Genomic DNA, 25,930 nt, shown 5'->3' with positions numbered 1-25,930 from the left:
TTTAATCTTAATAGTACATGCGATCACTTAACAACTTTCGAGCTGAACAGCCACACCAGCATGCCATGTATTACCTCCGACTGTTAATGACAGAAGTTGCCTGGACCAAAGATGAATTAAAGGAAGCTTTAGATGGTAAGTGTTTGCCAGTTGACCCTTTCCTCAGTCCAATTCGATACGTTATCTTGTTCTAACACAGGAGTCCCCAACCTTTTTGAGCCCGAGGGCTCCTTTGAAATCCTAACGCAGCATAGTGGGCGCAGCCGCCAAACCGTTGCCGCAGGAGGTGGAGCTAGCCACAAAATGGCTGCCTCCGTGAGGATCCTTGTGCTGTGGGGATAGCTGCTGCCAAAGCAATGCTTATAAAAAAAAATCCGCACAGCCAAACAGAAGTCCTGCTGGGCTAAATCCCTGCCTGCTTTCTAAAAACGCTTGATGGGTACCAGAAAAGGTGTCAGCGGGCCCCTTGGTGCCCACAGACACCACATTAGGGACCCTTGTTTTAGCATGTCATTCAGAGTCGCGGCTCCTTCTGTAGGACTAGGTATCCTCTTCTTATTATGTCTGTAATCTACAGCTGTCAAGTGATAACCAGAATGGGTGAGGCGCATGGTATCTTTTCCCCCCAGTCACCTCTGCCCTTCCTAAAGCTTCCAAGCAGAGCAGAATCACGCCCTTCTGGGGCATATGTGTTGGTGACAGTGTGATTATGTCACGCGCCAGCTGAGGAGATCACAGTGAAGCGGGAAATAGAATCTTGTAACTTCCCAAGCCACGTGACTGTATGGATTTGGACACTGGAGCCAATCAGTTGCTTCTGGGAAGGTTGCAAGCGGGGCATGAATGGAGCAGTAGCCCTTCCCTGTTCTTTGTCTGCACCTTCTTCTATTCAGAAGTATGTGGAGGTTTAATCTTGCTATCATGGCTAGGGTTGCCAACTTCTAGGTCGTGGCTGGAGATTTCCCACCATTACAACTGATCTCCAGGCGACAGATCAGTTCCCCTGGAGAAAATGGCTGCTTTGGCAATTGGCATTGAAGTCCCTCCCCTCTCCAAACCCCACCCTCCTCAGGCTTCACTTCCAAAATCTCCAGGTATTTCCCAGCCCAGAACTACCTGTTGATAGACCTATTCTGTGTGACAGGTATCCCCAGTCTTTTTGAGCCTGCAGGGGAGGGGGCGTGGCTCAGTGGTAAGAGCATCTCCTTAGCATGCAGAAGGTGCCAGGTCAATCCCCGGCATCTCCCGTTAAAGGGATTAGGCAAGTAGGTAATGTGAAAGACCTCTGCCTGAGACCCTGGAGAGCCGCTGCCAGTCTGAGTAGACAATTCTGACTTTGATGGATGAAGGGTCTGATTCAGTAGAATGCAGCTTCGTGTGTTCATGTGTATCTTTGGAATTCTGGCACCATATGGTGGGTGCAGCCACAAAATGGCTGCCGCAGGAAATTCAGCCCAGTCACAAAATGGCTGTCAGAACTTAACTTCAATCACACAGTGAAGATCCTTGTGCTGTGGTGGCAGCTGTGGCCAAAGTCAACATTTTAAAGTATCTGCGCAGCCAATCAGAAGCCTTGCTGGGCAGAAGCTCCATCTGGCCCCACCCACTTTCTAAAAGCACTTGGCGGGCACCAGGAAAGGTATTAGTGGGTGCCATGGTGCCCAAGGGCACCACATTGGGGGGCCCTGCTCTATGAATTTCTCCAGTTCCTTTCCTTTAAGCCAACCAACTAGGCTTTTATGGATGTCTAGACAAGAGACCACTGTCGCATCGAAATGTGCCCTTCTTCCAAAGAGAGCCCTCCAGCACCCCTCTTCTCCAAAGGGGATCTACACCATAAGAATTCCTCTGCTTCTGAATTTGCTTCTACTGCTGTGGGGTCAAGGCCAAACTTCCTCTTGGCACTGATGAAACTGGAACGAATATTCCGCACACATTTCTAAATTTAGAGTTTTTTCTGTTGTTTTTTTGAAAAAGGATGTCCTTGATAGCCACAACTGCAAATTCATGTGGAGGAAGCTGCTGTTTGGGAAAACATGGAGGTGGTTCTGAGCCACATTTTTACACGTTTCTGCAGTATGCAGTCTCCATTCCTGCTATCTGTACGGTGCAGGTGTTCTCTGCGGCATTTAGATAAATGAATGAAATTGTCTTAATGCAGCAAAGCGTCAGTGGAAACTACATTTTGACAAGATTGGTAGTGATTTCTTATAACTCCTTAATCCAGAAACTTCAGGCAGCTTTATTAAGCATATATGTAAATTCAAATAGAAAAAGTGTAGAGGGTGATTATGAAATCGTGTAACTTGGTGCTTTTAATTTAAAAAACACTCACATATTAAAAATTGGAGGAGTAATTGGGTGGTGAAGGGAGAAATAAACTAGGAAATAAAAAATAAGACCAAGGCCAATGGTGCAAAATCAAGTAAAAATATGTTTTGTTACTCAGTTAAAATTCCCTACATTTTTCTCTAAAATGCTTCTTCGGGGGAATCTGTTGGTCTTGCAGTGATTTTCCAAAAAGAGTACAAGATCTGGGCCAAAAAGATTTTCTTTTGGGAAAATCACTGCAAGACTAACAGATTCCCCCAAAGAAGCCTTTTGGTGAAATACGTAGGGAATTTTGAAAATTTTAACTGAGTAATAAATTACATTTTTACTTTATTTTGTACTGTCGAGTGGAGAAGGGAGAAAGTTAAAAAAGAAAAAGGATTTCCAGTGCAAAAAAAGGCTCTTCTCCCTACCTCCACTCCACCTATTGTGAGTCCCTTCTTCTACTGATCTGCACACTTGACAGGCAGGAGGTCAGAAGCCATTTCCTGCCTTGGCCAGGCCCTTTTCTTTCAAATATTCTTGCTTTGTCCTTGCTTGTATTTGCTCCTTGTATTTGAGAGCCAGCGTGGTGTAGTGGATAAGAGCGGTGGTTTGGAGTGGTGAAGTCTGATCTGGAGAACTAGGTTTGATTCCCCGCTCCTCCACATGAGTGGCAGACGCTAATCTGGTGAACTGGGTTGGTTTCCCTACTGCTACACATGAAGCCATCTGGGTGACCTTGGGCTAGTCACACTCTCTCAGCCTCACCTACCTCACAGGGTGTCTGTTGCGGGGAGGGGAAGGGAAGGTAATTGTAAGCTGGTTTGATTCTTCTTTAAGTGGGAGAAAAAGTTGGCATATAAAAAACCAACTCTTCTCCTCCTCCTCCTCTCCTGTGATTTCCTGTTTTCTGCATGCCCCCCTCCAAGTATGGGGTTGGATGCATGAACTTGGATTGTGGGCGGAGGTCATTTTCCACTGGCAGAGGACCCTTCTGCCAAATAGAACAGAGAAAGGAAGACTTTCATGTATTCCCTCCTCCTCCTCCCACAGCATCTCCAATTAGCCTCTCCTGCCATTTCACAGGATCCCCCCAGGAGCAGCATTTCAAGTTGCTTGTGAGGGGGGGTGGGCTGCAAGGAGGAGGAGGAAAGCTTTGTTTGGTTAGAAGTTCCAGTGATTTGTAAAATTTATTTTATTTTTAGACTTATATCCCGCCCCTCCATCCCAGCCAAGGCCAGGCTCAGAGCGGCTAACACTTAAAAACATCATGCAATAATCAACAATATAATATACAAAAATAATTTCAGTTTCAATTTAAAACTAACGTTCTCTGACGCTGAAATCCAGCTGGCGCCCATTCATTGGCACACAGGTTCGCAGCCAGCCCGAGGAACAGCAGTCAGGGTCCCAAGTTAAGTCAGCTCAGATGAGGTGGAAGGAAGGAGAAGGGAGGCCAGCTGTGATGGAAACTGTTGATGCCCTCAACCATAGGCCTGGTGGAACATCTCGGTCTTACAGGCCCTGCGGAACTGCACCAGATCCCACAGGGCCCTGATCTCACTAGATAGAGAGTTCCACCACCGAAAAAGCCCTGATCCTGGTTGAGGACAGCTGGATGCTTCTCTGGCCGGGGACAACCAGCAGGTTATTTGCTGAGCATAATGCTCTTTGGGGGTATACTGGACTTTGAAAGTTAATACCAGCACTTTGAACCTGATCCCATACTCCATCTGGAGCTAGATATGTGCTCTCAGCAGGGCTCCAGTAAGGACCCTCGCTGCTGCATTCTGGATCAGCTGGAGCTTCTGGTTCGGTCTCAAGGGAAGCCCCACGTAGAGCGAGTTACAGTAATCTAGCCTGGAGGTGACCATCACATGGATCTTTGTGGCTAGGTCAGGGCAGGGAAAGAAAGGCACCAGCTGCTTAGCCTGGAGGAAATGGTAAAAATGGCTATGCCTGTGACCCCACTGACAAGGAGGCATCCAGAATCACACTTAGACTCGTGATGGTGGGCGCAGGTGTCAATTTCACACTGTCAAGAAACAGGACCTGGTGCACCATCTCCAGTCCTCCACGACCAAGCCACAGGACCTCTGTCTTCCATTGATTTAATTTCAATTGGCTCTGTTTCAACCATTTCATCACAACCTCTAAACATCTGGCCAGTGTGTCCAGGGTGGCATCCGGTTGGCAGCCCATCAACAGGTAAAGCTGGGTGTCATCAGCATACTGATCACAGCCTAGCCCAAAACTCCGGACTAGCTGGGAGAGGAGATGCATATAGATGTTAAACAACATAGGGGAGAAGATTGCTCCCTGCGGAACCCCACACACCAAAGGGGTGACGCGGTGATACCTTCTCCCCATGCGCTACCTTCTGTCTTCAACCATGGAAAAAGGAGCACAGCCTTTGGAGGGCTGTACCCCAGATCTCAGTGTTGGCGATGGTACTTGGAACCCAATCCCATAGCTATGGTTACCTTTGGTGGACCTGATCTACTTAGATGCATTTAGAAAGGTATGCATGAACACATGAAGCTGCCTTATACTGAATCAGATCCTTGGACCATCAAAGTCAATATTGTCTACTCAATATTGTCTACTCAGGCTCTCCAGGGTCTCAGGCAGGGGTCTTTCACATCACCTACCTGCCTAGTCTCTTTAACTGGAGATGCTGGGGATTGAACCTGGGATCTTCTGCATGCCAAGCAGATGCTCTACCACTGAGCCATAGCCCCTCCTCTCCCAGGTATTTGCATGTGACTAATTACTCCAGGATAGGGTTGCTCATTTATATATTACGTTTGAATTAATATGTCACTGAAAGCAATGCAGCACGGATAAAAGGTATCCACACTGTTTGTGGCAACCAATAATGCACGTTCACATTAGAAGTTAATTGAGTTCAGAATTATCCCCAATTTTTCAAAACTGCTATTCAGAAAAAATGCAGTGACGATCATAAAGGTAAATTTAGAAGAACTATAAACTGTATATTCTTTAAGTCTTAAAAGCTTAAGCTTTATCTTTTCAGCCAGCACCTGAATGACGGTTACTTTTGGGGGGGGGGTGTTTAGCTTGATTGCAGCGCAGAGTAGGGTTCTCCCCCCACCCCATCTTGGAATCTGGGTCAAACGGCATGTGAATTCTAAGCAAGGCAAAATGTGCAATGAGCACAGCAGTTTAGACCTGGAAACTTTCCCAAACATGAATATTTCTGAAGCAGAAAAGAACCCCACTGCCTTTTTTTGATTATCATAATTTTCTTCCAAGAATTGCTTTTATATTCTTACAATAATTGCCGTTTTTTCCCTAAAAGAAAAAAATAATAATGCAATCGATTTTTAAATGTCTAAATATCTATTGTAGATGTCACTCTTCCCCGCCTCAAGGCCTTTATATCTCAGCTGTTGTCACGGTTACACATTGAAGCCCTTCTCCATGGCAATATAACAAAACAGGTTGGTTTGATATGTTTTTCATTTGAGGCAGATTTATATTGATAACTGTACTTAAAATCAACGGCCCACAGTTCTCTCTTTAACAATGAGGATTTTATGTTTTAAAAATCCAGGTAGTTTTTCATCAGTTTTATTGTCAACAAATTTTTCAGAATGCTTTTTTTTTTTTGCAATTTGTCTATTAATATCTCTGTTTTAAAATATATGTAATATATAATGTCAGATGCATGTACTGGAGATCATTTCTAATCTAAAGTCAAAGCAGCAGAAGATGCATATATCAGTAGGGTCTCTGATTCCTTATATATATGTATGTGTTCGTGTGTGTAAGAGAGAGTTTGGGCAAAATGGACACTCAGCCGTTTCTGTGTTTCATCTTAAGTATTCTTACTTTTCACACCCTAGAATCGTTTGGCTGTGATAATTCCCTTGGAGGCAGTTTTATGCTGTATAATATCTTATACGCGCCATTGCAATGGCAAAACAAGTCTGTAAAAATAACTCTGTGCTAGAGCTCCCGTTTAAGTTCACAAGCTAATGGCATACGACTCGAACAGAGAGCAGGAACTGAGAATAGCTGGCAGTGAAGTACGTGTCCAAAATTAAAATGGCAGTGTATGAGCTGGGAATAATAGACTTTACTTTCTTTTTATAGCATAAGAAGATTTGGTGGTAATAGGCATGCGACAGCTTTGTGTGAGATTTGAATATTAACTTGGCCGCGGTTTTTTAATGCAGCAAAGATAACCGTAATCTTGATGCTGTGGCAGAAGTAGTTTGCTTCCATATCCAACCTGTGAAATTAGGTTAGCTCTGTGTATTTTCTGAAATCTTTGCTGCGCACACTTGGGGAGTAGAGGCCCTCCACATATAAGTGAAAGAAGCCGACAGCAACGAGTATAGAAAAATCTCCAGGTTTTGTAAATGCAAGACATGTCTGTGTCTGCATTTCTGCTGCCGTTGTGCAACTGTTGGTTAGGGAACAGCGGTGGATAAACATGCAACCAGTTTCTTCTGAGAATCCAGCAGTACTTACAGTTATAAGTGATGGATCCCTTCAAAAGTGGCCAGCATGGTGCAGTGGTTAAAAGCGGCGGTTTGGGACGGTGGACTCTAATCTGGAGAACCTGATTGGATTCCCCACTCCTCACGAGCAGCGGAGGCTAATCTGGTGGACTGGGTTGGTTTCCCCACTCCTTCACATGAAGCCAGCTGAGTGACCTTGGGCTAGACACAGCTCTCTTAGAGCTCTCTCAGCCTCACCTACCTCACAGGGTGTCTGTTGTGGGGAGGGGAAGGGAAGGTGATTGTAAGCCAGTTTGCTTCTCCCTTAAGTGGTAGAAAAAGGCAGCATATAAAAACCAACTCTTCTTCTTCTTAACTGAAGGGCAACCTTAAAGGGAGGCTTCTGAGTGTTTAAGTGAAACTGCTGGGGCCTCCCCATGCTTAGCAATTGCAAAGTATTTATTTGTTTTAGTTTTGCATCTGAGACTTTTATCCTGACACTCCTCCAAGGAGTCTGAGGTGGTATATGTGACTCCCCCTCTTTTTTATCTTGCAACAACCCCAACACCTGGTTGGCTACTGTGTGAGCAGACTGCTGGACTTGATGGGTCTGATCCAGCAGGGCTTTTCTTATGTTCTAAGCGGGACTGTGCTGAGAGACGGTCACCTAATAAGCTTTGTGGCACAGAGGGGATTCGAACCTGGGACTCCCCAAGCATGGACCAGTACTCTAACCACGACACCACACTGGCCCAGCTGAGCTGGTAGGGTTCAGTGCAGTAACGGGCAATTTGTGTACACGGTGGCAGAGCTGTAACGATTGCCTCATGCCACTTTTTGTTCCAGGGAGGGGGAAACCTTTGTATAGATTGAAAAACAGCCCCATTTGTGACCATCCAAATTAGATCCTAAGAGCAAAAGAGAGGGTGACTCATAACCACTCTCTTGACACTCTTATAATAGTTACTAAGGGAGATTACAGAAAGGCAGAAAAAAGGGGGGGAATAACACATGAGGGTATGTCATTAGGCCCAGTATGATACTTGAAATACACAGGCTCTGTGCCTAGGACAGAGAGCCAGCGTGGTGTAGTGGTTAAGAGTGGTGGTTTGGAGCAGTGGACTCTGATCTGGAGAACCGGGTTTGATTCCCCACTCCTCTACATGAGCAGCAGACGCTAATCTGGTGAACTGGATTTGTTTCCCCACTCCTACAACTGAAGCCAACTGGGTGACCTTGGGCTAGTCACAGCTCTCTCAGCCCCACCTACCTCACAGGGTGTCTGTTGTGGGGAGGGGAAGAGAAGGTGTAAGCCGGTTTGATTCTTCCTTAAGTGGTAGAGAAAGTCGGCATATAAAAACCAACTCTTCTTCTAAGTCTAATGAGGTGAGAGACTCCGACCTAAAGTGGGGGAAAAAGAGCTTGTGTCTTCATTAGGTTCCAGGTGCTTGTCGCATCTCCCAGTTTGAAAACTTTAGGCTAAGAAGCATTTAAGCATGCAGATAATTGCATTTATTTGAACAGACATGATTGTTAACATGCTAGCCAAGAGCTGGAGTTGCATTCTAGCCGCAGTGGTAAAACTGTTTCTGTGGTAGTTTGGTGAGGGGGCGGAGAGGAAGTGGCTTTGTTTGGCATTATCTGTGTGATCAAACCTCATCCTGCTTTGCAGGTTAGAAGTTGTGTGTATTTTTTGCAGACCTATTTTAAATGAAATTTAGAGTACAGATAAAGAAGTTCTAAACTGGAAAATTTTCAAGTACACCATAAAGATTTTTCTTGCATGTAAAAATTGATCATTCTCACGGATATTCCATTTGAAGCTGTACCTCTAATTGCAGTCAGCCACTCAGATGTTTTGGGGATTTTGTATTTCTGTAATCGCAGCTGAGTTTTAAAGGCCTGGATTCTTTGCGTACATCATTTGAGTGTAACCTGGTGGTGATTGGTTTCTATTTAAAAAGAATTTTTGCTACAGTAACTTCAAACATCCTGTAAGTTTGTTGCTGATTCTTGTGAAGTTTTATTTGAAGTAGAAAGTCATTCAAAGAGAGCTGGCTATCCAGACCAGAAATTAAGATTTCTCTCTGCAGAAATGGTAAAAGGCATTTACCGTATTGAGGGAGTGAGCACAATTTTGCTGCTAGTACATCTGTACTATAACACCCCATGAACATGACGCAAAATGAGTCTTTGCTGCTTGCAGGTTCAAGAGGACTAAGCCATTGTAGAATATAGTGAGGGTGGGGACAATTCTGATAGGTTTCCAGAGACCCGTCTACAAGTGACTGGGGGTGGTTTAGAGTCTTTCTGCCATAGGTAATTGGTAAAGGTGTGGAAGGAGGAAGTGACTTGAAAAATTTCCAATAAATGAAGAGGAAAGGGGCTTGAAAGACCATTCGGTCCCAAGTATGTCCTAACATGTAGGAGATGGAGGTTATAGAAAAGAAGTGACATCTGGATTCTTTGCACAACAGCCTGTGACAGGATTTTTTTTCCTGGTCACCCTCCTTCTTGGCCAATACATGATAGAAATTTACAGATTTTCTGTAGCCAGACGGTCTGAAAGAGCTTCTCTATCCTTTATCAAAACCCTAAAGATGATTTTTCTCTTTAGGAGAGGCTGGCTAGTAGTGAACCGTTCTTAAGCCTTTGGTTCCTGAGCTTTTGCTTGCTAATCATAAGAAATCTGAAGATAATTTCTACTTAAGGTTTTAGGGCAGCCTTTGGATGATGGTTCCTCCTGCTGCATTCACTGTTAGCCCCCTACAATTATAGGTAGAACAAACTTATAAGAATTATTGCAACATTAACTTGTGTCAGTTATAATTCCACAGAAGTCATAGCATGTAAACTCTAACAAACGTATGTATGCATGCAGTATACAATTTCAAGCTCCCTTTGGTTGTTTTAGTATTTTAAATGTAAAGTAGAAACCATCTGGGGATTCTGTCATCAGTTTTGTTACTCTGCATAGCCGTTGCATGAAATATATCTCGCCTTCCCTGTTGTTCACACCTGCAATTAATCTGTTTCAATTAATCATCTCCCTTTCTTTTCTTGTTTGCCATTTCCTTAATAACCTGTTATCTCTCTGTGTACTACCAAGTGGAGAATTGTTGCGGCAACTGTAATGGATTTCTTCTCTCCCAGGCTGCATTAGGAATTATGCAGATGGTAGAAGACACTCTCATTGAGCACGCTCATACAAAGCCTCTGCTTCCCAGCCAGCTAGTGAGATACAGAGAAGTACAGCTGCCCGACAGTAAGTTGTCCTTCTGGATGGGGGAAGCTGTAAAACATCACATTTAAAGCTGAGATTTGTAGTGCCCAAGAGTTGGACTCAGAAAGGGGTTTTGTTTAATTTGTTTATTTTACTTAAGGAGAAATAACAGGGCCCCCACCAGTCATGGGAGATTAAGAATAAGGCCAAGGGTGATGGTGCAAAATAAGGTAAAATATATTTTGTATAAAAAATGTATTTTATATTTATAAATTCCCTATGTGTTTAGGCCAAGGGGCTTCTTCAGTGGAATCTGTTAGTCTTGCAATGTTTTTTTCAAAGAAAAGTATAAGTTTTTTTTTTAAACCCACTGCAGGACTAACATTCCACTGAAGAAGCCCCTTGGGCAAAATGCATAGGGAATTTTAGAATCATAGACTCATAGAGTAGGAAGGGACCACCAGGGTCATCTAGTCCAACCCCCTGCACAATGCAGGAAATTCACAACTACCTCCCCCCACACACACCCCAGTGACCCTTATTCCATGGGCCAGAAGATGGCCAAGATGCCCTCCCTCTCATGATCTGCCTAAGGTCATAGAATCAGCATTGCTGACAGATGACCATCTCGCCTCTGCTTCAAAACATCCAGGGAAGGAGAGCTCACCACCTCCCAAGGAAGCCTGTTCCACTGAGGAACTGCTCTAACTGTTTTAACTGAGTAATAAAATATATTTTAACCTTATTTTGCTCCAATGACCTTGGCCTTATTTTTTATCTCCTTATTTTATTTAAAACATCTATTAGCTACCTTTCTACCCTACAGGAACTCAAGGCAGCTTACAGTGTAAACAACAACAAGACACAATAAAATACATTAAAAACCCTAGTTTAAAATCTATGATTTGATTTTAAATTTAGTTTAAATTCAGTTTAAAATCCATAATTTGTTCCATCATCTCTAATTTGTTTTTACTGACTCTGACTTGGTATTCCATTTTGTATCATGGAACTTGCAGAATAAAATGGCTAAGTGGTTTTTCTTGCCAGAAGAATCTTGTCTCTAAATCTGTGGTGATTCTCTGTGTGCAGTATTGGAGGAAAAGACTATGCCTCATTGAATACAGTGCAGAGTAGCTACAAAAATGAAACCTTGTAATTTCCAGTATTTACCTTAAAAATGCATGTCCGGGGATTCGTATGAAGCACACAAATAGTTCTGCAATGCAGAACAGTAACGCTGATAGTAAAACGTAGAAGTGCAGCTTGAGAAATAACATAGCATGGGCGACTGGTTGTTAATTTGTAAATCTCCCGTCACACTTTATCAGAACGCTGTTTGAGATATTTATGCAGCTGAACTGATGTGACTAGAAACTCTTGGAAGACGGAAATCATGCTCCTCACATCATCCTAGTCCATGGGATTTGTTATATTGCAAAAAAATTTCATCCCAGTTGTACTCCAAAACAGTTCAGGGTAACTCTTTTCTTTCATCCTCACCACAGTCCCGTGAAGTTGGTTAGGCTGAGTGTGTCTGTGATTGGCCCAAGGTCACCCAGTGAACTTCGTGGCTGTGTGGGGATTTAGCCCTAGATCTGCCCATTCCTAGTGCAACACCCTCCCCGCTCCACCCAACTGGCTTTTCACTCGGTTGTCTATGTGCACGAAAAGGGAGCTGGCTGTTTAGCTTTCTGCATTGAGCAGACAGTGTAGGTTCCTCCTTCAATACAAATTATGTTTGTAATAGAAGGCTGTTTGCTTGCCGTCTTTTAAAAATCACACTTGGCTTATCTTTGTCTTGCAGGGGGTTGGTTTGTCTATCAGCAGAGGAACGACGTTCATAATAATTGCGGCATAGAAATATATTATCAAACAGATATGCAAAGCACCTCGGAGAACATGTTTCTGGAGCTCTTCTGTCAGATTATCTCAGAGCCTTGCTTCAACACCCTGCGCACTAAGGAACAGTTAGGTAAGCTTTGGCTTGACTCCCCTTCCCCATGCTTGCACAGAACAGGATAGATCCTCACATTATTGGGATTGGCAGGCGTCTCATTTCTAAATTTTACCGAGAAGCCCACTGATACAGTTCACGGACAGATGACAAATGGTAAGCTGCAGTATGGTTGCCTGTCTGTTGGCAGTCACTCAACACTGTTTGCTCGTTCGTTTGTTTAAAACATTTATTAGCTGCCTTTCTACCTTATAGGAACTCAAGGTGGCTTACTTTATTGAATAATAGGTGTTTTGCAGTGCAGTCCTAAGCAGATTTGTACCCTTCTGAGCCCACTGACTTCAATGGACTTAGAAGGATGTGACTCTGTTTAGGGTTTGCATTGTTGGACATACCTTCAAAGTTAACACAGCAAATGAAGAGCTGTAAGTCACTTATGTGCACCTAAAGTATGATGTGTCATCTAAAGTAAGTAGGTCTGTGTCACTGGCAACCAAGATCAAGTTAATTAATGTCATCGTATTCCCTATTACTATGTATGGGTGTGAAAGCTGGACAATGAAAAAAGCTGATAGGAAGAAAGTAGATTCTTTTTAAATGTGGTGTTGGAGGACAGTGTTATGCATATCGTGGACTGCCAAAAAAACAAATCAGTGGGTTATAGATCAAATCAAGCCTGAACTGACCCAAGAAGCTAAAACTGAGGCTGTCATACTTTGGTTACATTATGAGAAGACAAGAGTCACTGGAAAAGACAGTAATGCTAGGAAAAGACAATAATGCTAGGAAAACTTGAGGGCAGCAGGAAAAGAGGAAGACCCAACAAGAGATGAATTGACTCTATAAAGGAAACCACGGCCCTCAGTTTGCAAGACCTGAGCAAGGCTGTTAAGGATAGGACGTTTTGGAGGACATTGATTAATAGGGTTGCCATGAGTCAGAAGTGACTTGACGGCGCTTTAACACACACACAAAGTATGATTAAATTTGTATCCCTCAGCACAGGTGACATCCTTGTGTAATAAAGTTTTTAAAAAACAATTGCATTAACTACTGTATTAATGTGGGTGGGAGGTTCAAACCCTCTTTTCCCATTGCTTTTTGTATTTTTTAGCCATCGTGTGGGAGGAAGCTGCTGACATTATGGTTTGGACAAGCCACCTGAATGTAATCATGGTGGCTGTGATTCACTATTTGTATTCCTTTACAAATAGTGACAAATCAAATTGTTTTAGTAGTCACTGCTTCAGAGAGATGCAGGAGAATTGTGAATGCAATTATTTAGATTTTTTAAAACTGTGTTCTTTCCCCCCATAGTCAAAAACACATAATATAAAATCCCTCCAGTAGCCTGAAAGTTAGCTTGGTTATGACTTCTATTTGCTTGATATGACACCATTATGGGACTAGTGGTCATCATCCCTGCCCCAGGATGTGGTGATGGCTGCCAACTTGGAAGGCTTTAAGAGGGGAGTGGCCATGTTCTTGGAGGAGAGGGGTATTCATGGCTACTAGTAAAAATGGATACTAGTCATGATGTATACCTATTCTCTCCAGGATCAGAGGAGCATGCCTATTAAGTGCTTTGGAACACAGGCAGGACAATGCTGCTGCAGTTGTGTGGGGAGGGGCTGGGGCTCAGTGGCAGAGTCTCTGCTTTGCATACAGAAGGTCCCAGGTTCAGTCCCTGGCATCTCCAGTTAAAGGGACTAGACAAGTAGGTGGTGTAAAAGACCCCCACCTGAGACCTTGGAGAGCCACTCTGGTCTGAGTAGACAATACTGACTTTGATGGACCAAGGGTCTGATTCAGTATAAGGCAGCTTCGTGTGTTCATGTGTCTTGTTTGTGGGCTTCTTAGAGGCGCATGGTTGGCCACTGTGTGAACAGACTGCTGGACTCGATGGACCTCAGTCTGATCCAGCATGGCCTTTCTTATGTTCTTATTAGCTTAATAAGAAAAGCTAGAATTCAACAAAAGAAATATAAATCTCCTTTTTGGGAGGGGGGATGTAATTGATATGAAATTGCAGTCTCTCGTCAGTTGAATTGGTTTGGGGTTTTGTCTCTCTTTCTTTCAAGGTTACATTGTGTTCAGTGGTCCACGCAGGGCAAATGGTATCCAGGGACTGCGATTTATCATCCAGTCAGAAAAGCCCCCGCACTACTTGGAGAGCAGGGTTGAAGCTTTTTTAAAAACGATGGAGAAGGGCCTAGAGGAAATGTCGGAGGAAGCCTTCCAGAAGCACATCCAGGCCCTAGCCATTCGCCGCCTTGACAAACCAAAGAAGCTATCTGCTGAGTGTGACAAATACTGGGGGGAAATAATTTCCCAACAGTACAACTTTGACAGAGGTAAGAAAAGCTGAAACCCCTTTCAAAACTGAAAATATAAACACTTGTGGATTAAAGCCTAAAAAGTTTGATTCACAGGCCCAGCATATTTAATTCTATAATATACTCATCAGATTTATTGATACTGATCTCAGCAATGAAATATAATGCATAGCAGTTTCAGTGATTTTTTTTCACCAATTCAGGACAGTTCTTTGTGACTGAAATATGCCTACTGTGGATTTTTATAATCTGTTACATAGTGATTGGATGCTATAACATAATACTTTATGTCTGTGAAAAAAAGAGGTGTGCATTCTGGAAATCTCAGCACTGGAATAAATTCCTTACCTCTTCCTTTCAATCTGGCTAAGAAAAAAATGAAGGTTGATGCAGGTGTAACGTTACTGGTTTCTTAACCTTAAGGATTGGGTTTGTTTTATATGCACAGACTCAGAGAAATGCTCTCATTTCTTAAGACTATCAGTAGCTTGCGAAGCTAACATATTGGCGTTAAAAGTTTAAAATAAGTATCATTTGCTGACTTTAATTATAAACATTGCTATCCAGATAACATTGAAGTGGCGTACCTTAAAACTCTCACTAAGGATGATATCATGCACTTTTACAAGGTAAGTTGATCATAATATATATATTTTAGTTAATATTTTGGGGTAGGCAGTGTGATAATGTATATTTGGAATGGTTGGATCGAGTTAGAGCTCAGATAAACCAAATGTAAATCCTGATGGTTTGCATAACTCCCTAACTGGCAGCATTCCAGCAGAGTCTAGGAGAGTATTCTCAGTCTCCCCTCCCCCTTATTCTGAATTTTGTTTTTTGGCCAAGGTAAATGTACTGTTCATCTTCAGTCTTCTGGTGCAGCTGTGCATTGGGACTGCGCCTGCCCCAGAGGATTTTTTTCTAGCTCACTCAGGGGGATGCCCCTCCCCTTAGAAGCGAGCAGGACGGCCTCCTGCCAAAACAGTCACATGCTTCTGGGCAGGGTATCCCCTCACCCCTCAGTTCCTTCTCTGCCATTGCTGAGATTGGATGCTTCCAGCTCTTTCTCGTATTTTTCTTCATTGTCGCTGCTCTTCTACCGCGAGTCGTTGTACCTCTTAGGCTGAGACTTCACATCCTGGTCTAGCCACAACATATTAAGAACATAAGAACATCAGAAAGGCCCTGCTGGATCAGACCAAGGCCCATCAAGTCCAGCAATCTGTTCACACAGTGGCCAACCAGGTGCCTCTTGGAAGCCCATAAAAAAGACAACTGCAGCATTATCCTGCCTGTGTTCCACAGCACCTAATATAATAGGCATTCTCCTCTGATACTAGAGATAATAGGTATGCATCATGACGAGTATCCATTTTGACTAGTAGCCAAGAATAGCCCTATTCTCCATGAACATGTCCACTCCCCTCTTAAAGCCTTCTAGGTTAGCAGCCATCACCACATCCTGGGGCAGGGAGTTCCACAATTTAACTATTTATTTACTCTGCCCTCCATTCGTTCTCGCGGTCTTGGAGGAGCACACGATGCCCCCGAGGGCTCTTTTCAAAAAAGCATTCAAAATGTTGCACAAAGATGACCCACTCAGACGAACACGAGCTCTGTCTAACGTAAGGCACGCTGCAAGGCTTCCTGAGGTGCAGGCCTCATACCAGGGATAGAAGTAAATGCAGCTGTTTGGGTTGATGGGAATTGCAGATGTGGCTTTCCACAAGCTGCAGAGTGGGTACCATTTCTCTAGAGAATTATATTCTCTGGTTGGCACTATAGGTAGTTGGCTTTGGGAAAATAAGCTTGTGTTCCCACAGCCAGCAAGATTAAAATCTGATGAAAGAGTGGTGGTGTTTTATTCATTTTTGGTGAGTGCATTTTTGTTGTTGTGGTTTTTAAAGAAATAGAAGTTCTTTAGGGAAGCACTCATATAATCCAGTCCTTGTCCGTTGTGGGTTAGAATTGCAGCACTAACCTTCTAAAGGCTTTACAGTATAGTGTGGGAGGGGGGAAGAACCTCCGCCTCTTCCTCTGTTCTTTGCTGAATTATGCAAGGCACACAGTGACCTTGTAGGCATCACTGGATACTGCAGCTGTCATTGTCATAAAGTTAGCTGTAACACCTGCACAGTGTTTGTACTGCATAAGAAGCTATAATAATAGCTTGTTGTGGCTTGCACTCAGCTCTGGGAGCGATGTTAGTTCTGGGGCTGTCTCCTGTGGATCTGTTTTGCAAATGGTGGTGCTTTTCCCCGGGCCAAAGCATCTTCCGTGGATGCAACGGGCCTTTAGCGTGAGAACCTTTGGAGAGCCAGCATGGTGTAGTGGTTAAGAACGGTGGTTTGGAGTGGTGGAGTCTGATCTGGAGAACCGAGTTTGATTCCCCACTCCTCCACATGAGCTGCGGAGGCTAATCTGGTGAACTGGATTTGTTTCCCCACTCCTACACATGAAGCCAGCTGGGTGACCTTGGGCAAGTCATTCTCTCTCCCTGTCACACACCTCACAGGGTGTCTGTTGTGGGGAGGGGAAGGGAAGGTTATTGTAAGCCGGTTTGATTCTCCCTTAAGTGGCAGAGAAAGTCAGCATATAAAAACCAACTCTTCTTCTTCCTAGGGCATTGATTTCCTCAACCTGGTGCCTGCAAGTGGGTTTCTCGGTGCCCATTTGCTTCTTCCCCAAAACAAAATAACCAGTCCAGGCTTACCGCCACCTAATTTATTTATTTATTTATCATTCTTGTCACCCACTCTCCCCTGGCAGGCTGGGCTCTGAGCGGCTCACATAAAAATACAACAGAACTATAAAATCATGTAAAACAATAAATTAAAGCTACCCTAACATATTAAGATTAGAATTACAAATGGGGCATAGAATTGTCATGTAAGGCCAAAGTATTTGGCCTGCAGGTGGGTATTCGGCAGCGGCAGGTAAAGTAGGGTAGCCAGCATGTACAGTAGAACCGTAGCTGACCTCAACCATAGGCCTGGTGGAACAGTTCTGTTTTACAGGCCCTGCAGAACTCCATAAGGTCCTGCAGGGGCCAGGTCTCACTAGAAAGACTATTCCACCAGGCCGGGGCAGAAAAAGCCATGGACAAGGCCAGCCGGACACTTCTTGGGCCAGGGACCACCAGTAAATTAGTGTTAGATGATCTTAACCTTCTCTGGGGAGTATACCAGGTGTAATTGAAGCAGGTGTTTCGGAACAATCCAGGAGGCAACACAGGGTGCAGCAGCTGTTCAGAAACAGTTGCTTCCTTCATAGGAGGAGGCTTGGCTTGCAACCTCCTAACTCTTTGCGATAAGCCCAACACCTCAGGGCAGCCATTTTGGGGTTGTCCATGTTCCCCATTGCAGTGATTTTCTGGTCATATCAACTCCCTGATCTCAGAATTCCAAGTGTGCCCACTTGGGGAATCCCTTCCCACGGGAAGGCAACTTGCACTATGGGAAGGTACCACCATTAGTGGAACAGAGGCACAAGATCCATCCCCATGAATTTTGCAAAATGACTTGAGTTGTCCGCTTAAAACTTACTGAGCAGATTTTTTTTTCAGATTTAAGTACTATGAAACATTCTGGATATTACTAAAACCAATCTATACTTAAGAACAGCGTTTATTGCCTCCTCTTTACCCCTCAAAATTGGCAGAACTTGCTTAAAGACACCTTTGAGTAGAATCTTGTTTTCTACCATTGCCTTGCTGACCATTGAAGTGAACTCACATTCTTGAAACCAGATAATTTAGGGTCAGTTTTTATATTATATACACAGTAAACTCTGCTGAGTAGAAACACCATACCAGAGGCCTTCTGAGTCCTTTCGTGTATTTTCTGCTGACATTATCTAGGGCAGAGGGCAGCCTTGTAGTAGGTTTTTGTGAATTTTATACGGAACAGTGTGTGTCTCTTGCATTTCAAATAATAAAGGTATTTGGCAAATACTGATGTTGCAGCAAGCCATATTCAGCCAGATGGCCTGTGCTGCTTGGAATCAGAATCCACAGTTGCCACAGAAATAAAAACAAACTTCCTTGAAAAATTAAGGACAGTTTTTTTTTATCATCTTTGCAGTGTTCAGCAGTTAGCCTCCTACCTGTCTTGCTCCAACTTGGCCACAGTGATCCATGCAATGGTCACCTCCAGGCTGGATTACTGTAACTCGCTGTACGTAGGGCTGCCCCTGAGACTACTCCGGAAGTTTCAATTGGTACAGAATGCAGCTGCGAGGGTCCTAACAAGGACCCCTTGAAGAGTTTCTGTTCACCCTATTCTCCTCCAGCTGCATTGTTTGCTGATATGCTTCCGGACCAGGTTCAAGATGCTGGTTTTAACCTTTAAAACCCTTAACGGTCTGGGACCCTAATACTTGCGGGACCGCCTCACCCACTATGTCCCCCATGGATGCTTCACGCTAGTTCCCAAAGTCCGGGTGTCCTTGAAAAGGGCCAGGGCCCCTGCCTGCTGGAGCTCTCTGTCTTAGGAGACCTGGGCCCTGCAGGACCTGTCTGAGTTCCACAGAGCCTGTAATATGGAGATGTTTTGCCAGGCACATGGTTGAGAACTTTCGGCTGCTCTATCACATCTACCGGTAAACGGGCAGAGCGCCCCCCCCTTCTACATGCTCCCCTCAGTCCCCCTCCTCATTTACTTTGTGGAGGGTTTGATATTCTCGGGAGTCTGCTCTGCTGCAAATTTAGGGTGCCATCTTATTTGCATATTATGTATTTTAATCTATTTTAATTGTTTCTGATTTTTAAATTCATTCGATTTGTTGTTACCCAGAGCCCTGCTGTAGTGAGGGAGGGGCAGGATATAAATCTAAAATATAACAATAAATAAATAATCTTCGAGGAACACAGAGTTGCCTGACTAGCAAACCACATTAAAAAAAAAAAGACGAATTCAACACTATGAAAAAGAATTTCAGGCAAATTACTCATATTCATAAAGCTGCCCTGTACAGAATTGGTCCATCGAGTCCAGCATTATCTACTCTGATTGGCAAAAGCTCTCCAGGGTCTCAGGCCACAGTCTTTCACATCACCTACTAACTGGCCCTTTTAACTGGAGATGCAAGGGACTGAGCTGGGGACCTACTGCATGGCAAGTAGATGCTCTATCACTGAGCCGGGGCCCTTTCCAATTCTTTAAAGCAGACTTGTTCTACAGCTCTTCCAGATCTAGTCTGTGTTCTGCTAATAGCATTTCCACAAAGAGATCCTCACTTATGGTCAGTGACGCATGGTTTAGATCTTATACATGCAGAAAATTATTTTACTAAGTAACATCATGTGATTAAAATAAACATAATAAAAGTAGTTGCTTTTTAAAAAAAGTTTACTATTTTAAATGTCTATCCCGCCCTCTCCAGCCGAAGCCAGGCTCAGGGCAGGTAACAACAGTAAAACCATCCTAACCCTAACCATCCTACAGTCATAATAATAATACGTCTTCATTAAAACAATAAAATCAATCATTATTATTAAGAAGAAGAAGAGGACCATTAGAAGGGCAATTGCCTTTCTGTCGTATCAAAAGTAAAATTCTAAAAACTCAGTACTACAATATGTGCAAAAATAGCTGCAAGTAGGAACTTGTAATTAACTTTCTTGTTACCTTTGGAAGATGCTTTTTGTAAGAACTGCTCTAAGATTCTTTAGGAAAGCTCGTTGCTTTCATGGCACTACTAACAGAACGTGACAATGTATTGCGTTCGTTTTGATAGACCTCTTGTTACAACAGATCCAGAAAATGTTAATTACTGACATAAATGTTGTGGTTAAACTGTCTAGTGTCCGAGAGCTTTGATTTATTCCCTACCCAACTGATTCAGTTAATGACGCCTGCAATGAGATGAAAACAACTAATTCTAGATTTTATTGTATTTACTGATTTAATACATTTAATATTGCCTTAAATATTGCTCAGTATTTTTTGTATTAACATTTCAAGTCGAATTTTCGTTCTAGTCATTTCATTTTTATCATATACTTTTAACTTCCCGCACTGTAGTTTCGTTTCTCTTGATACTTTATAAGGGGGCTTTGGGGAGAGTCTGCTGCAGTTTTCTCTGCCTGGCCACACCCATTACATAGCAGCTGACCTGAAGTAGGGGGAACGGGCTCATTGATGCACCAAAGCGTTGGTAGGTCACTATTACCAAGGGTCGTGGGGGGGGGGGGGGGCGACCAGCAGGTGCTTTCCTATATTTGAGAATCAATCTACAGAAGCAGTTCATTTATAGCTGATGTGGAAGGGTTTTCATGATCCTGGAGAGAAGTAGCAGTGTCTGCATAATGCATAGGATATAGGCTACATATTCGTGGTGGCAGATCTGGATATTCCACTCTACTTGATAGATGCTCTGGCTTGCTCATGTCTATCAGGGAAGGCCAATTTCTTCATTCTTTGAAGTCCTCAGTAAAACATTGCATTGGTCTCTGCTGGAATAACTGGCTTTGATTTTTTTTTCTGTAGAGAATGTTGGCTGTAGATGCCTCAAGAAGACATAAAGTATCCGTACATGTACTAGCAAGGGAAATGGACTCCTGTAAGTATTGAGTGTATTTATTTCTCCAAAAACAAAAAAAATTGTCCAAGTAAGCACAGTAAAAAAAAAAAAATTGCACCATAGATACTTGTCCTGCAAATCTCAGTTCTGGTAGGATTTTTATGACCTCTGGTGGATGGGTGGAAGTATTTGCACGCAGACAAGAGCTAAAAAAGAAGTAAAGTTTGAGAAGATTGGGAATTTGTAGATTTCTAGGTAGTGCAAGAAACAACCTGGCATTTTCATTGTGAATCTTAATCCTTGGCTTGGAATGGTCTCTTTGGAGTTTTTATGTTCATAATGGGATGTTTTTAACAAGTGTTTGTTTGTTTTAAATTTGACAGGCCCAGTGGTGGGAGAATTTCCATGCCAAAATGATGTCAATCTGGCACCAGCACCACCACTGCCACAGGTAAAAAAAAAAAAGTCTTTTCATAACCATTTTTAAAAGAATGGAGACCATCCAACATATGACACCATCCAACATAATTACCACATTGGGTCACAGTTACCTATGAGAGACAAGTCTAAAGTTAGGGACAGGTCTGCAAAGTTGCATTTTAACTTTTCTTTCAGAATCTTTTGATATTGCTTAGTTGGCCTTTTGATTCATATGCAGATCAATGAAATTGTAAGGGCTGTCTCAGATTTATTTATTTATTATCATTCTTATATCCCGCTCTTAGCCCAGCTTCGCCATAAGTCAGCTGCGGCTTGATGGCAAAAAAAAAAAAAAAACAGGATTCAGTAATGTAAATTCCTTTAGCAGAAAATGGCTTTCTAAGCATCTATTTCGGGGTGCAAAACAAGCGCCGCGGGCTGGATCTGGCCCCTTGGGAACACTTATCCGGCCCGCGAGGCAGCTGAGGCAGCCACCCTCCTCCCCACTCTTGATCTGGGGCAGCAAGGCATGGCCCAGCCCAACCAAGTAACATTTATGTCATATCCTCGTAACAATTGAGTTTGACACCCCTGATCTATTTGATACATAACTTTGGAGGAAACAATCTTCCAGGAAGCTTTCATTTAGCTGAATGTGCATTTATTTATTTATTTATTACAATATTTGTATCCTGCCCAGAATAGCAAAACGTACAATTAAAAAAACACAAAATCAGAAAATGAACAACATTAGTACAGATACAGGCCTGACAAGTAATAACTCTGTCTCCATCTTACTGATATACTCAACATTATTCACAAGAAGCAGCCTCAGCCTAAAAGCCCTCTGGAAGAGGCTGGCCTTGCGCACCGTCCTCAAGTTGGACAATGAAGGCACCTTCTGAGAGAGCCAGCGTGGTGTAGTGGCTAAGAGCAGTGGATTGGAGCGGAGGACTCTGACTTGGGAGCCGGGTTTGATTCCCCACTCCTCCATATGAGCGGCGGAGGCTAATCTGGTGAACCGCGTTAGTTTCCCCACTCCCACACATGAAGTCAGCTGGGTGACCTTGGGCTGGTCACACACTCTCAGCCTCACCTACCTCACAAGGTGTCTGTTGTGGAGAGGGGAAGGGGAGGTGATTGTAAGCCGGTTTGATTCTGCCTAAAGTGGAAGAGAAAGTCGGCATATAAAAACCAACTCTTTTTCTTCTTCTGAACCTCTTCTAATGGGCCTTTCCGAAGATTCAGTTAAATGACCAAGGAAGGCTTAAGAGGAATGGAAGCAGAGTGAGCAATTTTATGAGAGGGCACCATGAGAAAAAGCTGACTGGGAGAATGCAGCTCACACATGGGTTAATACAGGGAGAGATGTGATCCTTTTAGATATGTGGGTCTCATGTCACAAAGGGCTTTAAAGGTAAGCACCTTGGATTGAGTCTGGAAGCAGCTAGGCAGCTAAGGTACTTATTCCAGTGTTGAACACATGAGCACATGAAGCTGCCTTATACTGCATCAGACCCTTGGTCCATCAGAGTCAGTTTTGTCTACTCGGACCAGCAGCGGCTCTCCAGGGTCTCAGGCAGGGGTCTTTCACATCACCTACTTGCCTAGTCCCTTTAACTGGAGATGCAGGGGACTGAACCTGGGACCTTCTGCATGCCAAGCAGAGGCTCTACCACTGAGCCACAGTCCTTCCCCAGGCCTGTTGGTGTTGCATGTTCAAAGTACCTCGCTCTTGTTTAAAAGATGGGCTGTGTCATTCTGTAGTTGGTCAGTCTTTATTATGGCCCACTGGCCATTCGGAAGCAGAGCAGAGCAAATTAAAAACACTGACTTTCTGTAGTAATTGAGGCTTTTGATTGATCTTAAAGAGCAGACCCACGAATGTCAGAGAAGTCTAGGTAGGGAGACAAATTACAAGCATCACTGTGAAAGAAGGTGCTCTTAGCAAAGGTACCAGCCTGCTTCTGTATTAGCAGGGCCAAGGTCCAAAAATATTCCCAAACTCGTTACATCACCTGGCAAAGATAAAATCACCCCATCAAGGTCAGAAGATCAGTCTCGTCTAGGACATCAGCTTCTTCAACCAGCATCACTTCAGTCTTTCAAGGAAGGTCTTAAATTTGTACCAGGTTCTAAGGGTTTTTTTTTTTTTTTTGTATCTGTTTTGTAACCCAGACTAAGGAATCTGTCCGTCTTCCAGTTTATAATTTAACACTGACTTCACCACAGCGTGTAAATACTCGTGTATGTGCCAGAATCTCAGTGTCTCTCTTTTTTCCCCCTTCTAAAATGCTTATTTGCAGCCAGACGTGATTCAAAATATGACAGAGTTCAAGCGCAGCCTTCCCCTCTTTCCTCTGGTGAAGCCACATATCAATTTCATGGCTGCAAAACTGTGAAGACTCTGGGGCGAAGAACTAGAAGTGGATCAGTGCTTGTGTGACTTCAGTGGGTTTTGAAATGAACAAACATCTTCCGAGGACAAACAGTCCCTTCCATTATGAGGGTCTCTGATTCCTTCTAGGTCCATTCAACATTAATGGTGTGGTAGGGATACAGCAATTAGGCAAATAGGCTGTAGACATGCGTCGTTTTTATTATAGAGCCACTCTTGGAAATCAGAATCAAGTGGTATATTCAAAGGTCCTTGTAGGTGTGGTATATTTTACAATAGTGTGTCCTTTTTAAAGGTTTTGTTTTGCATAATGGAATATGAAGAAGCTTTCGGAACAAACTGGCGTTACTTAAAATGTTTTCCTTATGAGAGGTAATTAAGATTAAGCCTTTGGGTAGATGTTTTATTCGATGTGGAGGAACAAAACGTTATTAAGAGGAACATGTTGACCTTTTTGCAGGAAAGCTGTTGAATGATATCGTCAAAAAATTGATTATCAGTGAAACCAAACATCTAGGTTTTGGGTAGATCAGTGGAAACAAAAGAATTTGGCAACAAATGTGGCTAACAGAAGGAGAGTTTGTTAGGTATATTGAGATGGTTTTAATCTTTATACACATTTGAAGACATTTTATATTCAGACTAGTAAAATGCTGGAAACACTTGAGTAGCCATCTTTTTCTTATCAAGAGTATTAGTTTGATTGTTTATAAACCTTTCATTTTCTCAGGGTTGCCCTAAAAATGTTTCCTTTCATCTGCATAAATTAAATAATTTTGGCACTTTCAATTTCTTCCAGTTGTTTATGCAATGTTTTAGATGGTGCAGCAAATCTGATTATGATATGACTGTACAAAAGGCTATTGGTGACCACTAAAAGGCATTCCAAGTGTGGGAAAATGAAACTGATTTGTGCATCCAAGTTCCTTACATATATTTTGCTGAAAAATGAGTTTCTGAGTTCAGTGAGACATATTCTCAAGCAAGTGTGCATTGGATTTCATCCTTAGTCTGGGGGTGGGGAATGCCCAGCCAAAATATGTCTGGATCTCTCTAACGCACCATTTGAATGTCCAAGATTGGCTGGCATAGCTGACATCCATCAGTCTTAGCAGCTGTGTGTTAACCAGCCCCTACCAGTGTTTAAAGGCCTAGATGCAGAATTTCAGAGTTCTTCCTCAAGGTTCAGATGTTGAAGTGGCAAAAAAAAAAAGCAACTTGATGCTACACTTTTAAACTAAGAGATGCTGTTAGGCAGAAGCACCCTCATGAGAGTCTTTGCTCTTGCCCGTTATTTCAACTGGGCTGTTACTCGTGCAAAGTGGCTACATGATGCAAAGTCGCACAGGAAAGGACTTTTGTCTCTCCAGCATCGTGGTTAGGTCAAACGTAATGTTTACTCAACCATTTCACAGTGAAGCATCAAACTGGGCATGGCCAGGGCACAATCCTGGATGCCTAAAAAGTTCACATGCGACATTTTGCGCACTGTCTAAACGTTTGTCCTTCACACATTAATCTTGTATCGTTTTTAGCATTTTCAGGTATTCAACATGCTGTAATAGCACAATGGGTTACTCCATTCAGGAGAAAATGCAACAAACTTAACACCAACTGATTTCTAGGAAGAACAGCACAAAGGGGAGACATGTATATGTAATATTAAAAAGACAGAAAATATAAAACGCTTATACGTTGGTTTAACTATTTGGTCTTCAGCCTATTGGTTTTAGTGGGCTTCTGCCACTAAAAGCACAGAGAGAGAGAGAGACCAGGTGTTCGAAGACAAACACAAAAGTGTATTTTATTGGGTATCTTGAAGTGAAAGGCATTCATATAGATATATATATTAAACAAGCATGCCTTTCAGATATTTATTTTGCTTTCTTATTTTCATTAGACAGATTCGAAGTACTGAATATTTAAAATGGAGAGTTCAGACACTACCACTGAAATCCTAAGCAAAGTTACATCCTTCTAAGCTCACTGGCTTTCAGTGGACTTAGGATGTAACTCTCCTTTGGTTTGCTCTGTAAAAGAACCCAGATATATGAAAACCCCAATAACAACAACAACAATTTTCAAAGAGAAATGGTGCCTTTTAACTGAGAAATTGAATCTGCAAAATGCTAATCTTATTCAGAGCATTGGTGGCTGAAGTTTGCCATCTGGGTGCTTTCGTCATCCCACCCTCCATGTTGTTTGTTATGATTGATGCCATCTGATGTGATTGTCTTGTTGATTGCCCGAATAAAATTGCGTGTCGCATCTACCTGGAGAGCAAAGTATATA

General features: G+C 43.0%; 1 protein-coding gene across 2 annotated transcripts in view; it reads left to right on the top strand.

Moving 5' to 3' along the window:
• The window catches only part of IDE (insulin degrading enzyme), a 90,749-nt gene extending 66,331 nt beyond the window's left edge, over window positions 1-24,418 (top strand). For both annotated transcript variants that reach the window (XM_056849649.1, XM_056849648.1), the window contains exons 17-25: window positions 15-135; window positions 5,686-5,777; window positions 9,936-10,047; window positions 11,813-11,980; window positions 14,044-14,316; window positions 14,866-14,927; window positions 20,787-20,859; window positions 21,204-21,271; window positions 23,547-24,418. In XM_056849649.1, the coding sequence (XP_056705627.1) occupies window positions 15-135; window positions 5,686-5,777; window positions 9,936-10,047; window positions 11,813-11,980; window positions 14,044-14,316; window positions 14,866-14,927; window positions 20,787-20,859; window positions 21,204-21,271; window positions 23,547-23,642 (1,065 nt within the window). In that variant the 3' untranslated portion in view covers window positions 23,643-24,418. The remainder of the gene's footprint in view (window positions 1-14; window positions 136-5,685; window positions 5,778-9,935; window positions 10,048-11,812; window positions 11,981-14,043; window positions 14,317-14,865; window positions 14,928-20,786; window positions 20,860-21,203; window positions 21,272-23,546) is intronic.
• Window positions 24,419-25,930: the final 1,512 nt, after the last annotated feature.

The sequence above is a fragment of the Euleptes europaea genome, chromosome 5 (genome assembly GCF_029931775.1).
Source record: "Euleptes europaea isolate rEulEur1 chromosome 5, rEulEur1.hap1, whole genome shotgun sequence".
Classification (NCBI taxonomy): Eukaryota; Metazoa; Chordata; class Lepidosauria; order Squamata; family Sphaerodactylidae; genus Euleptes; species Euleptes europaea.
Note: the sequence above shows the minus strand (reverse complement) of the source record. Positions and strands in the feature narration are given on the sequence as shown.